The sequence below is a fragment of the Panthera leo genome, chromosome B3 (assembly GCF_018350215.1).
Source record: "Panthera leo isolate Ple1 chromosome B3, P.leo_Ple1_pat1.1, whole genome shotgun sequence".
NCBI lineage: Eukaryota > Metazoa > Chordata > Mammalia > Carnivora > Felidae > Panthera > Panthera leo.
This window is the reverse complement of record NC_056684.1, coordinates 99162972-99179829: the sequence shown is the minus strand read 5'-3', so window position 1 is coordinate 99179829 and position 16858 is coordinate 99162972. Positions and strand designations below refer to the sequence as shown.

Genomic DNA, 16858 nt, shown 5'->3' with positions numbered 1-16858 from the left:
AACTTGGGGAAATGTCAACCTTTCCAAATCTCTAATTTCTGGGCCATAAAATGGAGGGGAATTCATTTGAATGTCCCCCCCAAAGCAGAGCCTGGGTCTAGGCCTTGGATGAATGTAGTTTCATGGTGGTGAGGGTGAGCTCAGAAAGTGGAAATGGGTAAGAAAAAAAAAAAGTGAGACAGGGAGGAAAAATCAATACAGTGTATTCCTGCGCTGGTTACTATTCTGGACAATTGAGGCTCAGTCCTGACAGAGAGCCTCTAAGAAACCGTATGAAATGTACCGCAGAATTATCCCCTGGAGGGTGGGTGCCTGTAACATTAATCCAGACTCTCATCTCTCATTGGTTGAGGATTGCCCCCTGGGGGAATGAATTTCCCTGGGGAAGAATAAAACCCCTGCAAGTGTGGCTGAAATCAAAGTGATATGACGCATATATGATATCTGCTACAGGAGATAAAGGACATCCATGCCATAGACTTATTGTGAGCATTGACCCCACTGGTGCCTTAAAATGTTTAGCATTGTGCCTGGCACATAGTTTAGTGCTTAATAAGTGTTCTCTTGATCATTGCCACTGCCACTGCTATTACGGCTATCATCATCATGATGATTATTATTTTTTTATTGCTTAATTTACATCCAAGTCAGTTAGCATAGGGTGCAACAATGATTTCAGGAGTAGATTCCTTAATGCTCATCATCATGATTATTATAATTTCACTTTCTTGAATGAGAGAGATGGACGTAAAGGTATGGCTTAGGAGACTCTAGGAATGCTACCTAATCCACAGCCTATCCCTTCTGCATAGTTTACCACGACCCGTGACCAATTGTGATTATCATGGTACTTTTATTTTCTCCCTTTTTGTTCGGATGTGTGTGTCTTTTGCCAAAATTTGGGTGCATAGATAAGGCACATTCTGCTAGTTGTATGGCGTGGGATGAAGGTTGCTGACCATAGCTCTTGAGCAACACTGTCTAATAGCATTTTCTGGCAACAAGAGAAATGTTCTAGATCTCTGCTCTCCCATACAGTAGCCGCTAGCTGCACGTGGCTATCGGACACTTGAAACACGGCTAGTGTAGCGGAGGAACTGAATTTTTAATTTTACTCAATTATAGTTAATTTACGTCTACATTGAAATAGCCACATGTAGACACAGTAACTTAAAGACGGTGTTCTCAGTGGAGAGTGGAAAAGACCCTTCCCCTGGGGCTAAAATTAAGGCGATGTGGGCCCGCGGGGTGTAATTCATCTGGCTCCTGGGCCCTCCGGTGCCCACTAGATCTCACTCCTGGTTTGGAGAGTGCTGCTGTCACTGGGGCCGAGGGCTGACTGAGGAGAAGGAAGCCCTGGGGACGCTAGTTGGCACCGGTTGGCACAGTTTAGTCCACTGTTCTGTGCACAGAGCCAACTACTGACCGTTGTGCGGCAGGGAGCTGCTTTCTCAGCTGCCTTTGGCAAGCTCGAAAGCCCAGCTTTTACTAGTCACGCCTCTGCCATGCCCCATTTCTCTCTGCAGACCTGTGTGCTATGCCGAATCCATCAATAATCACTGTTGAGTACTTACCGTCTTCCCAAGTGCTGTGCTAGGCACCGAGGCCTGCCTAACTGGTGTTTTCTACTCCCAGGGAAGTTAGTTTACCCTGAGAGACAAGATTTTCATATAATAAGCCATGGATTCCAGCCTCACCTCCTCTTCTCTCCTCCCCTTAGCTCCCTGTGGTTTACACCTTCTCATTCTGATTGGTAATTGACTATTTTCTGGTCTCCTTCCTCCACTAAAACCACAAAGTCCATGAAGGACGTAGTGTCTACCCCAGCACAAGGCCTCACCTACAGTCAAATACTAAATTATTTGAGGCTGATGACAAGGGCAATAGGAGTTGAGAGGAAAGAGTTAAGTATTTCCTGAAGTCATTCACAGACAATATGGAATTCAGACTAGGTTTGAAAGGCGAGCGAGATTTATTTACTTGAGGAGTTGAGCAATGGCATTCCAGAGGAATAACATCATAAACAAAGACGTGGGGTTAGGTTTGAAAATGCAAACTGCAGGATGAACCACAAGAAAGCTTAGAAAACAAGGTGGAATTGGTAGGGTGGGGCTCGACTCCTCAGGGCCTGGCCAGCCAGGCAGCTGAGTGTGGTTTCTAATGGGTTGGTAAGAGCATCATGAGCCAGAGCACTCTGGGTTTTGTGCAGGAACTGGAGGTTACATGCATGAATCTGGCAAGATGTGGTTTGCATCAGTCCTTTTTTTTTTTTTTTAAGTTTATTTATTTTGAGAGACAGAGAGAGAGCCCATGCATGTCAGCAGGAGAGGGGCAGGAGGCGGAGGTGGGGGAGAATCCCAAGCAGGATCCATGCCCAGTGCAGAGCCCAAAGGGATGCTTGATCCCATGAACCACAAGATCACGACCTGAGCTGAAATCAGGAGTTGGACACTTAACCGACTTGAGCCACCCAGGCGCACCGGCATCAGTGTTTTTGACTTTAATCTTCTTTTTCTAGTGGGAGCACTTCAATTTCCTTTAGATCTGCTATTTTGCCCTGTGGTACAGTGATCCTGGGGTTCAGGGATGGGTGGGATCTCGAACTAGATCCAGCCAGTGGAGAGTCTTAGAAAATGTTGCCAGTGATATAGCCAGTGACTTGTGCTGGAGCTGTTACTATCTTTCCTCTGTGGTTGCTGACCAGGTGAGAGCAAGCCTTACACTGCCGACACTGTCTTGTTGCTGAAGGTGGGCGGGGGGAGTCTGAGAATCAAACCCATGCAGAGGAAAGCAGGGCCAAAGGACGAGAAAGACACCTGATGACATCATCTCAGCACCTGGATCCAGCTGAGCCTGACGTGGGACCTGTTTCTGAGCTCTCCGGTTACATTTAGCCAGTTTCATTTAGGTTCCTGCCACTTGGAACCAAAGGAGTCCTAATTAATGGGATGGCTCAGAGTGGGAGGAGATGAGTCAGCGTGGCCACCCCAGCAAGTGTGGCAGGAATTCAAATGTGAGGTACTGAGGGTCTGAACCTCTGGGGGCTGAGAGGAAAGGATGTGAGTCCAAGCACTGAGAAGGAAGCATCTAGACTTTCCCCTCTCTTCAAAAGTTGTGCGATCAGTGTCTAATGTCTCTTTATCACCTCTTCCTTCAGGAAACCTCTGTACTTCTTCTCTCTTTCATTTGGTTTTGACAACTTAGTGAAGCAGATATTCTCATCGTCATTTTATAGCATGGAGAAGTTAAAGAACTTGCCTAAGGTCCTATGGGAACTCTGGGGCCTAGTTCTGCTTCTCTAGCTCATGCTGGTTGGGCTCTGTGGATACAGTACGAAGGCACCAGGCACCGTCTTTCTGTCACCTTAGCATGGAGATACACCCCCACCCCAGGGCAGGGACAAACAGTAGGAGTTCTTACTGAGGAAAGGCCTGGGAGCCCATGACCCTTTTCATTAAAAATAAATTCTGCCTGAGTCTCCTGGTTCTAAATAGAAGAAAATGTAGATTTGGGGCAGAACCGAAGGGAAAGGGATTTCCCTTGGCAAATTATTTGCAATTTGTGGATTGGAGCTGACCCAGCTCCGATTCCCACGTGATCGTGAGTGCTGCCTACAATGTGACCAGCTTATTAAAGAGCCAGAGCTAAAGGCAATCCTCTCACGGGGGCTCAACAAAACAGGAACAGAGTTAAAACCCACCAGCTTCCTCCCCACGGTGTCTCATGCCTAGGATCTGCCTAGATTCTCACCCACAGGTTACATGTCGACTCCTGGACAGCTACGTCCTTTGGCTGTAGGAATAAGAGCGAGCATAGATTTGGTTGGTTTACGCCTTTCCTTAGGCATTATGCAAAGCTCGCTGTCGGTAAGTCCTTAAGTCATGGTCCTCGGACTATGCCATGTAGGTGAGTACGTGTACTTAAGTACCACTGCCAGAAATTCTTAGTTGCGGCCTACTGTCTGCCTTCTTACTAGGCATCCCAGGTGATTCTGAAGCAGGTGGTCCAGGGACCACTGTCTGAGAAACAGTGATGTAGGTGGACAAGTACGTTCACTCCAAGTGGCCCCTTTATCAGTTTTAAAGATGCTGCTGTCGCTGGCACAAGTCCTGAGACATCTAGCACCTCCTTCGTTACTGACAGGGTCTACTAGTCACTGGCATAATTTGAGGGACATACAGAAGGTTTTGTTGACTAAGAATATCTCTGAGGAGCTACTGAATCTAGAGAGTGAGAGCGTGAGCCACTGAGAGAGGCACGGGGCAGTGTGTTCAGTGCAGAGCCCAACGTGGGGCTCCATCCCATGACCCTGGATCATGACCTGAGGTGAAATCGAGAGTCGGACACTTAACCGGCTGAGCCACCCAGGTGGCCTCCAGTACCCCATTTAAGTAGTGAACAACTTACGGAGACCAGACTCTCTGTGTTTATTTGTGCGTGTGTGTGTGTGTGTGTGTGCACATGCATGCGTGTGCACGTATGAAGAAAAAAATCCCAGTGCGGCACTCACAGCACAGTAGAGCATAATCACAGTTTGTCCTCATGGTCCAGCCTGCCGGAGCCCTGGGCTCTTCTCCATCACCTTTCTCTGTCCCCAGGCATTGTACCAAAGATGTAGAGACCCAGGGAGAAAGGCTTTTAAAGAGTCTCATGTGAGTCTTTCTTTCCTTAGGGCACCTCTATTAACAAAATCCTAAAGAAAGCCAACGGATTTCTATTTCCCCATCCATCCTGTTACATGTCACCATCCTTCTCAAATTAACCATGAAATCGATGGGCCAGGTGGCCCACGGGCCCTCAAATAAAATTGACTGCATGTGAAGTGAATTTGAAAATTCCATTTATTAAAACAAATACATTGTCCATGTGGGATGAAAATGTGCACATCACATTCAGGTTTTCCTTCTTTAACATTTCTGTATTTTCCTCTCTTTGAAAGACACACTCCATAGATCTTATATAGGAAAAATGTGAACCATTCTTGGGTTGGGAATATATTAATGTATATGTAACAATTCACCTTTGCCAGGAGCAGCTTAAAGCAAATATTAAAAAAAAAATACAAAACTCTAAGACAGCATGCTTGATTTCCTCAATTCCCATTTGTGAATAGGAGTATATGGATAAATTGATTTAATTTCTCCTTGGTAAGCAATCTCTTTCAAATATTATTAAAATTACCCTCAGATCAAAGTAGTTTTTTGCAACCTCTAAGTAAAATTAAATAGTACTTGGTTTAAAATCGAAAAAAAAAAAAAAGAAATTGGAATATTGAGGATGATACAAGATATTTTTTCCCCTAAATATGAGGGTTATTGTTACTGTTTAAACTAACTGCATGGCAGATTCTCATTACTATCCAATACATTATATGCAGATATTAGGGCCTTGAATAATTAAGTTTTCCTATTGGTTATTCCTTAAGATAAAGTCATGCTGGTGGAAATGATTGGTGAACTTCTAACAGAATTAAAGCTCTTTAGAGGTATAAGTCATCAAAAGATTTCTTTTCCCCTTAACAAGTAAAAATACCAATAAGCAAAAACGCATATAAAGACTCTGGTAGTATAATTCCATACGATAGGACATGAAGGTACGACAAAGCCAAAACACTTTCCTTAAACGTAATTTCAGATGGGCTGTGTGTTCTCTGCCTTCTCTCTTCTTTTGTAAACAAGGTCACACGCACTTTGGAACTGCCTTAACTTTTCTAATTACCAGAGCCGTATTATGGTGCCTCCTTCAAGTTTTAGTTCCATCTTAACTGCTCCAAAGATCTAGATTCACATAAAAATATAGAGAGCCCCTCTAAGAAACATAAATGATGTGGATCATGAAAATCCTTGGGGTCTCGCAATGACACCTTAATCACCACCCAGAGGTGCTTCATTTACAGTTGTTTTTGTGTGACTGCATGGCCAATTCATGTTTTGACTAATTTTGAAAATGGGATACGGTTTTAGTTGATTCCACGGTAATACTAAGCTAATGGTACAATATGGCATGTAGTTTAACAACTACTCTGCCAAGGTCTTCCCACTGTATCTGCATTAGTGTCTCACTGATTGTAACAACACCCCAAGGTTTGAACAGCAGTATCTGGTTACAGAAGTACATTCATACCTTTTGCAAATGTTTCAGCATTCCCTTTTCCTGGCCCCAGGCGTGAGCTTTAATTGGATGTACTTATTCTTTTACCATCATGCCCATAAAAGGAGCTAAGGAAAATATTTACTCTCTCAAAACCTGTCCTTGGCATATTAAGCTTTTACATCTTTTTTCCTTCCTTTCCTTTTTTTTTTTTTTTAATAGAAGGAAGAGAATGGAAAGAGAATAGAATGAATTTGGAAATGGTTTTCGTGACATCAAAGTAAACAGTGAGATGTAAGAGAGGTCCTCTTTTGCCTGGGAATGGCACAGAAAAAAAGTGATGCAGGCTTCCAGGACCTTCCATTACTGATGAAGGCTAGAGCTGTAAGGAAAAATCACTTTCAAGATCATCTCTTGGGAAAAGAGGGCTCTAGCTGCCAGGAAGTTGTAAATAAAGACTGAGAGACTCTAACAAACAAGATGGAAAACAAAACCAGAAAAGGTTCTACTGAAAAATCTGCTCAGTGAAAAGCAAAGACCATCTCAGTGGCAAAAAAGAGCCAGAACCTTTCTGATGTTGCTGGCTGAGGGGGCCGCACCTGCCCCCTTCTCCCTGGCAGTGAACAGCCAGGATGCTGAGAATGGGTCTTCTCTGGAGCCATCCAGGTTTATTTCTCCTGGTACTTGAACAAACAGAAAGTGTTCTTGAATCTAGAATTTCCACAATTCAGGGAAAGATGAAATTTGCCCTTACTCTAACAAAAGCACCTCCCAACTGATGCTGAATCCTTCCCTGTCCTGTTCAGTGGTTCCTGTGCTGTCCTGGATCCTGGACACAACCAAACTGCTTTGGATTCTGGAAAATACGTCGAAGAGGCGTATACGCCACTGTGAACTCAGAGGTATTTTAGGCATGGCTAAGGCGCTGAAGTGATCTCAGTTTTCAAGAGACTGAGATTTTTCTTCTCCAGCTTTTCTCCTCTCGCGTTCCTGTTCCAAACTTCAGAGTGAAACAACAAACCTTCTGAATGGATGTAACATAGGGACATTTTCATGCAGTATCACTCAAAAATTGTCACAAATATATGAAAGCACCAGTCACAACACATGATTTACTTTTACTTGCAGAATCAAAGCTATCATGTACAAATGTTAGGAATTGTGATAAGAGAACACAGACAACCGGCGTTTTTTTGTTGTTATTACCATGAGGATAAACCACGGGGAACATCTCCCTACATGTTTGGGTTCTCATCCTTGGAGTTCAGTCTTACGGACAAGTCCAGTCTTATCTTTGTACTACTCTAATGGGAAGGGGTGGAAGGAGAGGTATGGGGGAAGGAGAAAAGAAAAAGGCACAAAGACTAAACATCAATGCCATAAAACCAAACTGCGGCTACACTGGACAATTCAGCTTATCAAAGGGTATGCTAAAGGCAATATTCATTCCAAGAAGGTCATACACATCTTAGCTCAGTACGGCTGTCTGTTTTGATTTTTTTTTTTAAATATGAAGCAGAAACATAAGGTGTGGGGAGGGATAGCAGAAAAGAAATGACGCGGATTTTATCTTTACAGATTCCCCTCCTCCAGGCAGTTCTGCAGATATCAGATCTCTTAACTTGGGATGTGGTTTGGCGATCATTCTCATAAAGGGGACCAGTTCTTTAAACATGCATAGCCTGGAGTTTCCAGGATGGTTCTCCTCCCTCTCTTTAAATGCTGTGGACTAGAAAGGCGCCCACTTTGCTAAGAACTCTACATCAGTGTCCCAGGAGCCCGGCGGCTCTTCAGGCTCCTCACGAAGGCTTAAAGGATGGCGCAGAAAAACTTCTTCTCCCTAAATGGGTTTTCTGAAGCCGGGACGGGGGTCAGCAGGGGGTCTTCCTTGGCATGGGCCTCACAATAGGCCATCAAGTCTGCAGCCGCCTTGGATACCTGGAAAGGAGGACAAAAAACAACCGGATGTTTAGACGTGGCATCGGCAGAAGCATCCATGGCTTCCATCAGTCAAAGCCCAGACTTCAGAGTCCAGCTGCCCGGAAGGATTTGGGCTCAACTCCACGCTGCACTGCTCACCAGCTCGTGTGAAAGACAGGCGGGCGCTCAACCTCCATAGGCTCCGTTTCCCGGTCTGCAAAGAAGGGAGTTGGTGACCATGACCTTTCAGGACTGTCTCCAGCAGTCCCGGGAGTAGGCCCAGGCGAGTGAGGCCCTTAGGGAACAAACGGGATGGGGTGCTCACTGCTAAGGTCATGTGAGGATCAACCCTGCATGCGCACAGCCCTGACAGTGGAGGTCTCCTGAGACTTGTGCCTCAGGTACCTTACTAGGTGCCTCATCATAGTCCCAGCCCTGGCTGCAAGGGTTAAGTGAGTTAATCCACACAATTTACGTAGTGCCTGGCACATGTAGGCTTTCCATCCAGGCTAGACATTATTACCATTTCATAGTTGTGCCTTCTTGCTTCGGGAACTGTGTTAGAATGCAGAAAGGCTTGTTCATTTCCTTTTTAAACAAACACAGCAGGATGTGCACAAACACAAAAAATGCACATAACTTTACGTATTCTTACATTTTTACATATTCTATATTATATGTTCTTATACATATATAATTATGTATATATCTGATAAATATATATTATTCCTTCAATTGAGCACTGTATCCTTGAGGGAGTCCCATTACAAGGCTGGTCATTGATTTCAGCGATACTGTTATTTCTCACATTTCTGTAGCTTCTTCTTGGGAATTGTCTGGACTACCTTCCTTCGACCAGTCTCGACAATGGCAAATTTTCACTACTTGAGGGTGGACTTCATTTGGTAAAATAAACTAAAGGTCATTTATAACCACATCTGGGGACTAGGTGGATGATCCACCTGAGGAATGGTATTTGGGCTCAAAAACCATAAAGTTAAGAGTTGGTTTCTTACAGGACATAATATACTTGCTCTAGAGATCACTCCAAAAGATTTTTCAATATCACTGTACTACTAGAATAGCCTTTCAAAGTGACTACTGAAAGGATAATCCTCTGTAAGAGTGGGATGGAGTCTATTATTGCTAAACAGATTCACTGGCCCACCTTACAGGTAGATTATACACACCCACCCAACGACAGCAGACTTGCTCTAGCCAATGAGATGTGAGAGAAGTGATGTGGGTCACTTTAGGGCCGAAGCATCAAGAACCAGTGCATAGTCTGCCATATGCTTTCTCTCTGCCAGTTTGTCCAAATGAAGCAATTTACTGCGAACCACCTTAATTGATTCAGAAGTTTTAACGAAAGGCATAGTGGCCATACCCTGGATTTGTTCCTTGCCTTATGGCCAAGTTGATTACAGCTTTGCTACTTAAAGGCCTTTCAATTTTATGGTTTGCTGGTTTTGTCATCTAACTCCACAAAGCTTTGAATTTTTGGACTGTCTGTTCCTTTCATCACACACCAGACAGAGGCAATATTCTGGATAGAGGATGCTGTGACTGCCAGGATCCCTGATGAAAGTGACATGGTGTGGAGTGGCAGCTGATCTGTAAAGGATATGTGGTGGGAATATCCACCAACATAACCCCCAAGAATGTTTGTTGTAACCCCCTTTGTTGTCGTAACCCCCAAGAATGGGAGGAGAGGACCTTTTGTTATTGCGACAAAACCTGGTCTACCCGGACTGATATAAAGAGGTATAGGAATTGGTATGTGCATTAGTTTCTTCAGTCTGCCTTAATAAATTGCCACAAACTAGGTGACTTAAAACAACGGAAATTTATTCTCTGGCACTTAGTGTTAGAGACTGGAAGTTCAAAATCAAGGTGTCAGCAGGGTTGGTGGTTCCCAATGGAGGCCCAAGGAGAATCTGTTCCATGCTTCTTAGCTAGTGCTGGTGGTTTCTGGCAGTCCTCAGTGTCTCTTGACTTGTAAATGCATCGCTCCAAACTCTACCCGCATCTCTCCATGGCCTTCTCTCTTGTGTGTCTCTGTCTTCCCACGGTATTCCTCTCTTCGTCTATGCCCCCATTTCCTACCTACCAATCACTGGATTAGGGTCGACCCTAATCTAGCTTGAACTCATCTTTCCTTGATTACGTCTTCAAATATCCTACTTCCCAATAAGACCACATTCTAAGGTTCCAGATAGGTTTAGGGGACACTATTCAATGCAGTAGAGTATATTTGTGTCAGAGTCAGTCTCACCTTTTTTAAAAATTTTAAATAATCTCTTATTTACCTTTTTCCCAGCTTTATCGAGATATAATTTATATACAATGTATAACTTTAAAGTGTACATTGTAATTGTTTGATACAGGACTATACTGTGAAATTATAACTACAGAAGGATAATTACTACCTCTGTCACCTCACGTAATTACCTTTTTTTGTATGTGTGTGGTAAGAGCATTTAAGATCTACTCTTTTAGCAACTTTCAAGTATCCAATATACTATTGTTAACTGTGTCACCCTGCTGTACATTCAATCACCAGAATTTATTCATCTTATAACTGGAAGTTTATAGCCTTTGACCAACATCTCCCCATTTCCCTCACCATCCAGCCCCTGGCAACCACCATTCCATTCTGTTTCTGTGACTTAGATTTTTTTAGTTTTCACATGTAAGTGATATACAGTGTTTGTCTTTCTCTGACTTATCTCACTTAACATAGTTCCTTTAAGGCCCATCATATTATCACAAATGGCCAGATTTCCTTTTTCCTCATAGCTGAATAATTCTCCATTGTATGTATATAACACATCTTCTTGATCCATTCATCCATGGATGAACACTTAGGTTGTTTCCATAACTTGACTATTGCAATGAAGTGCAGATCACTCTTTGGAATCCTGATTTCATTTCCCGTGGATATATATACTTTTAATTTTTTGAGGACCCTCCATACTGTTTTCTGTAATGGCTGCACCATTATACATTCCCACCAAAAGCAAATAAGGGTTCTGCTTTCTCCACTTCTTTTTAAAAAAAAAATTTTTTTTAACGTTTATTTATTTTTGGGACAGAGAGAGACAGAGCATGAACGGGGGAGGGGCAGAGAGAGAGAAAGACACAGAATCGGAAGCAGGCTCCAGGCTCTGAGACATCAGCCCAGAGCCTGACGCGGGGCTCAAACTCACGGACCGCGAGATCATGACCTGAGCCGAAGTCGGACACTTAACCGACTGAGCCACCCAGGCGCCCCTCACTTTCTCCACTTCTTAACCAACACATATTATCACTTGTCTTTTTGATAATAGCCACTCTAACAGGTGTGAAGTGATATCTCATTGTGCTTTTGATTTGCATTCCCCTGATTAGTGATGTTGAACATCTTTTCACATACCTGTTGGCCATTCATATGTCTTCTCTGGAAAAATGTCTGCTCAGTTCCTCTGCCCATTTTTTAATCAGATTTCCCCCCTTCTTTGAGTTCTTTATATACTTTGGATATCAACCCCTTCCCATGTGTATGGTTTGCAAATATTTTCTCCTATTCCATAGGTTGCCTTTTCATTTTGTTGATGGTTTCTTTTGCTGGGCAGAACCTTTTTAGTTTCATGTAGACCTTCTTATTTATTTTTGCTTTTGTGGCATGTATTTTTGGTGTTGTATTTAAGAAATCATTGTCAAGACCAATGTCAACGAGCTTAGCCACTATGAAATATTGTTTTCAGGAGTAGAATTTAGTGATTCATTACTTGCATATAACACTCAGTGCTCAACACAATAGTTTCATTCTTTTGCATGTGATTATTCAATCTTCCCAACACCATTTATTGAAAAGATGATCTTTTCCCTATTAAGTATTCTTAGCTCCCTTGTCAAATGTTAGTTGATGGTATATAGTAGGGTTTATTTCTTGGCTCTTTATTTAGTTCCATTGGTCTGTGTGTCTATTTTTATGCCATACTGTTTTGATTACTATAGCTTTGTAACAGTTTGAAATCAGGAAGCATGATGCCTCCAGCTTTATTCTTCTTAGGATTGCTTTGGCTGTTCAGGGTCTTTTGTGCTTCATTATGAATTTTATGATTTTTTTTTATATTTCTATGAAAAATGACATTGGAATTTTGATAAGGATTGCACTGAATCTTCAGATGGTTTGGGGTAGTATGGACATTTCAACAATATTAATTCTTCTGATCTATGCACATAGACTATCTTTCCATTTATTCGTGTCTTCAATTTCTTTCATTGAAGTCTTAGTTTTCAGTGTACAGCTCCTTCACATTCTTGGGTAAATTTATTCCTAAATATCTTATTGTTTTTGATGCTCTTGTGAATAATTTTCTTTATTTCTTTTTCTGCTATTTCAATGTTTTGTATAAAAACACAATGGATATCTGTATGCTGATTTTGTATCTTGCTACTTTACTGCTTAGCAAGTTGATTAGTTCTAACAGTTTTCTGTGTGTGAGATCTTTAGAAATTTTCTTTATCTGAGATCATATCATCTTCCAATGGAGACAATTTTACTTCTTCCTTTCTGATTTGGATACCTTTCATTTCTATTTCCTGCCTGACTGCTCTGGCTAGGACTTCAGTACCATGTTGAATAGGAGTGGTGAGAGTGAAAACCCTTGTTTTGTTCCTGACCTTAGAAGAAAAGCTGTCAGTCTTTCATCACTGAGGATGATGTTAGCTTTGGGCTTGTCATATATGACCTTTATCATGTTGAGGTACATTCCTTCTATACCCAATCTGTTGAGTTTTAATCCTGAAAGGATGTTGTATTTGTTAAATGCTTTTTCTGCCTCTATTGAGATGATCATATGATTTTCATCTCTCATTCTGCTAATGTGATGTGTCACATATATTGATTTGTTGCACCATCCTTGCATTCCGGGATAAATCCTTAACTGCAGTGTGTGATCCTTTTTTTTTTTTAATTTTTTTTTAACGTTTATTTATTTTTGAGACAGAGAGAGACAGAGCATGAATGGGGGAGGATCAGAGAGAGGGAGACACAGAATCTGAAACAGGCTCCAGGCTCTGAGCTGTCAGCACAGAGCCTGATGCGGGGCTCAAACCCACGGACCACGAAATCATGACCTGAGCCAAAGTCGGCTGCTTAACCGAATGAGCCACCCAGGCGCCCCATTGTGTGTGATCCTTTTAATATGCTGTTGAATTTGGTTTGATAATATTTGGTACAGAAGTTTTGCATCTATTCACCAGGGATACTGGCCTGTAATTTTCTTATCTTGTAGTATTTTATCTAGCTTTGGTAGCAGGGTAATGGTGGCCTTTTCAAATGAGTTTGGGAGTATTCCCTCCCAATTTTCAATTTTGGAAGAGTTTGGGAAGGATCAGCATAAATTCTTTAAATGTCTGGTAGGATTAATCAGGGAAATCATCTGGTCTTGGGCTTTTCCTTGTTGGGAGGTTTTTGGTTACTGATTCAATCTCCTTACTCTTTATTGGTCTGTTCAGATTTTCTATTTCTTTATGATTTAGTCTTGGAAGGTGGTATGTTTCCAGTAATTTATCCAGTTCTTCTAGGTTTCCAATTTGTTGGCATATAATTTTTTCATAGTAGTCTCTTATGATCCTTTGTGTTTCTGTGGTATGAGTTGCAATGCCTTCTTTCATTTCTAATTTTATTTGAGCCTTCTCTTTCTTTTCTTAGTCTAGTGAAGGGTTTGTCAGCTTTACTCATCTTTTAAAAACTAGCTATTAGTTTCACTGATCTTTCCTATTGTTTCTCTGGTCTCTATTTCATTCATTTCTTGCTCTTATCTTTGTTATTTCCTTCCTTCTGCTAACTTTAGGCTTAATTTGTTCTTTTTAAAAAATTCCTTGAAGTTTAAGTTTAGGTTATTTAGGATCTTTTTGTTGTTGTTGTTTTGTTTGTTTTACATGTTGCTATAAACTTCCCTCTTGGAACTGCTTTTGCTGTATCTCGTAAGTTTAGGGATATTGTATTTCCTTTTTTTTTTTTTTCATTTCAAGATATTTTTTTATTAACCTTCTGATTTCTTCTTCGATACATCGGTTTGCTATTCGGGAGTGTGTTAACTTCCACATATGTGCGAATTACCCAGTTTTCCTCCTGTTATTGATTTGTAGTTTCATACCATTGTGGTTGGAAAAGATTCTTTTTATAATTTCAGTCTTCTTAAATTGGCCAAGGCTTATTTTGTGACCTATTATTTGTCCTGTCTTAGAGATTGTAACATGTACACTTAAGAAGAACATGTATTCTGCTGCTGTTGGATGGAATGTTCTGTATATGTCTATTAGATCCATTTAGTCTAAAGTATAGTTCAAGTCCAACATTTCCTTATGAATTTTTTGTCTGGGTGAGTTATGCATTTTTGAAAGTGGGCTGCTAAAGCCCGCTACTATTATTTTATTGTTGTTTATTTCTCTCATCAGGTCTGGTAATATTTGCTCAATATATTTAGGTGCTCTAACGTTGTATAGGTTTATGATGGTTATATCCTGTTAATGATTGACCCCCTTCATCATTATATAATGACCGTTGTCTCTTGTTACAGGTTTTGGCTTAAAGCGTTGCTCTTTAATTGATATTACATTGCTTATAAAAAGATTTTTATTATGCTCCTACTATGTTTTAGACATTGCGTTTTCCCTGTTGATCTACACAATTATCCCGAGGTAAGAAGCGTTATTGTCCTTTCATAAGTGAAAAATTAAGGCTCAGCAGATTGCTTGAGTTTTCCAATGTCATATAGCAAAGCACATGGCAGAAAAAGAACTGAACCTGATGCTTTGCCATTAAGCCACAGCTATCCACATAGAAGCTACTCAAATGCAAGGCTAGTTCCAAAGGTTGAAATTGAAATTCTTTGTGCATCTTCATGAAATGCTATTATGATAGAATGAAAGGAAACAACTTGTTCTTCTCTTAGCTCCTCTAAATGAAAGCAAAGGACAGACTTTCAGACTGAATCTCAATCACTGTGTGTGTGTGCCTTTTACTTGTTTGAGCCATGGTCATTATTACCCCAAACAGGAGCTCAGCTGCAGGCAGCAATGACTAGGCAACAGGCATATCTAAAACTCACTTGTTAAGAAGAGATCCAGCACCATCCCTATTCTGCAATGTTCACATACAAATACAGGCATGCCTCAGAGATATTGCAGGTTTCATACCAGACCACTGCAATAAAGTGGATACCACAATAAAGCGAGTCAAATGAATATTCTGGTTTCCCAGGGTGTATAAAAGTTATGTTTACACTATCCTGTAGTCTATAAGTGTGTAGTGGCTTTATGCCTAAGAAAACAGCGAACATACTTTAAGTAAAAAATACTCATGCTAAAAAATGCTAACCGTCATCTGAGCTTGTAGCAAGTCATAGTCACTGATCACAGATCACCACAGCAAATATAATAATGATGGAAAAGCTTGGAATATTGCAAGAATTACCAAAATGTGACACAGAGACGTGAAGTGAGCAAACGCTGTTGGAAAAATGACACAAATAGACTTGCTCAAGGCAGGGTTGCCAGAAACCTTCAGTTTGTAAAAAAACACAAAAAAACCCAACAAAAAACTGCAGTATCTGAGAAATGCAATAAAAATGCATGATAAAACAAGGTATGCCTGTGTGAAGCAGAGGTTTTCAAAATCTTTTTATTAAACAAAAAGTGCTACATTGAGAAAAATTAAGCTTACGTGTTGCATATATCTTATATTTGACCACTTGATTCTGAATGGTTTCTTTTTAAAAATATTTTACGGGTTTTATCTGGTTTCCTTAACCAGATTGCAATTTCCTGTGGGTGATAGTCCCACACATTGTCAGAATCCTAGCAGGAATGAGAATAATTGCTATTATTTATCTTCTCTTGCTATGTGTTAGAAATGTGCTAACCACTTTACATACAGTATCTTATTTAATACTTACAACAACATTATGAGTCACAAGCTATTATTATCCCCATCTGAAATATGTGAATTTGAGGCTTCATTAGGTAGTTGTTTGTCTTAGGTCTCACAGCTCATGGGTGGCTGAGTAGTGAGTCTCAGTGTTCCTGACTTAATCCTATGAATACTCTTCCTTTAGAATGCATAGTGTCATCCTTATCCCTTACTTAAAATGAGTCACAGCAAAAATAGTCTGCCTGGAAAGTCTTCTTGCTTTCTGACTATCCCTGCCAAGATTTTGCCTACCCTGTCTTTTCCATTAAATACCTTTAGGCCTACTTCCATGAAAACTTTCCCAGTAACCACAGGCAATCTCTCTCTTTTCTGTCTTGTTGATTATTCCTCCGAAAATATCTCAAATTTGTTTCCTTATTGCTATTGTGACTGCTCTAATTCAAGCCTCCATATTCTTTCTCCACGTTTCCAGAAATAACATCTTAAACAAAAAGTGATTAATTTGGGTTTCCCAAAGGGTCTACTATAAACTGAATGTTTGTGTCCTCCAAGATGTATATGTTGAAACTTAATTCCCAATGTCACGGAATCTGGAGTTCTCATGCATGGAGTTAGTGCTCACATGAGAGAGATTCTAGAGTTCCCTCACCCCTTCTGCCATGTGAGAACCTAGTGCAAAGTCTGCCATCTATGAACCAGGAAGCAGGCTCTCATCAGACATGGAATCTGCCAGTGCTTTGATGTTGGACTTCCCAGTCTCCAGAACCATGAGAAAAAAATTCTGTTGTTTATAAGCCACCCAGTCTATGGTATTGCATTACAGCAGCTCAAACAGATGAATACAGACTCAACAGATAGAATTCAGGGGGTGGTCTGTGAACTTTAATAAGAAAAATTACATCTTTATCTTCACCAACCTCAAAT

At 41.1% G+C, this 16858-nt stretch overlaps 1 protein-coding gene across 2 annotated transcripts in view; it reads right to left on the bottom strand.

Annotated features, from left to right (window-relative positions):
- Window positions 1–4823: 4823 nt before the first annotated feature.
- GNG2 (G protein subunit gamma 2) overlaps window positions 4824–16858 on the bottom strand; it is a 121089-nt gene continuing 109054 nt past the window's right edge. For both annotated transcript variants that reach the window (XM_042943217.1, XM_042943216.1), the window contains one exon: window positions 4824–8028. In XM_042943217.1, the coding sequence (XP_042799151.1) occupies window positions 7900–8028 (129 nt within the window). In that variant the 3' untranslated portion in view covers window positions 4824–7899. The remainder of the gene's footprint in view (window positions 8029–16858) is intronic.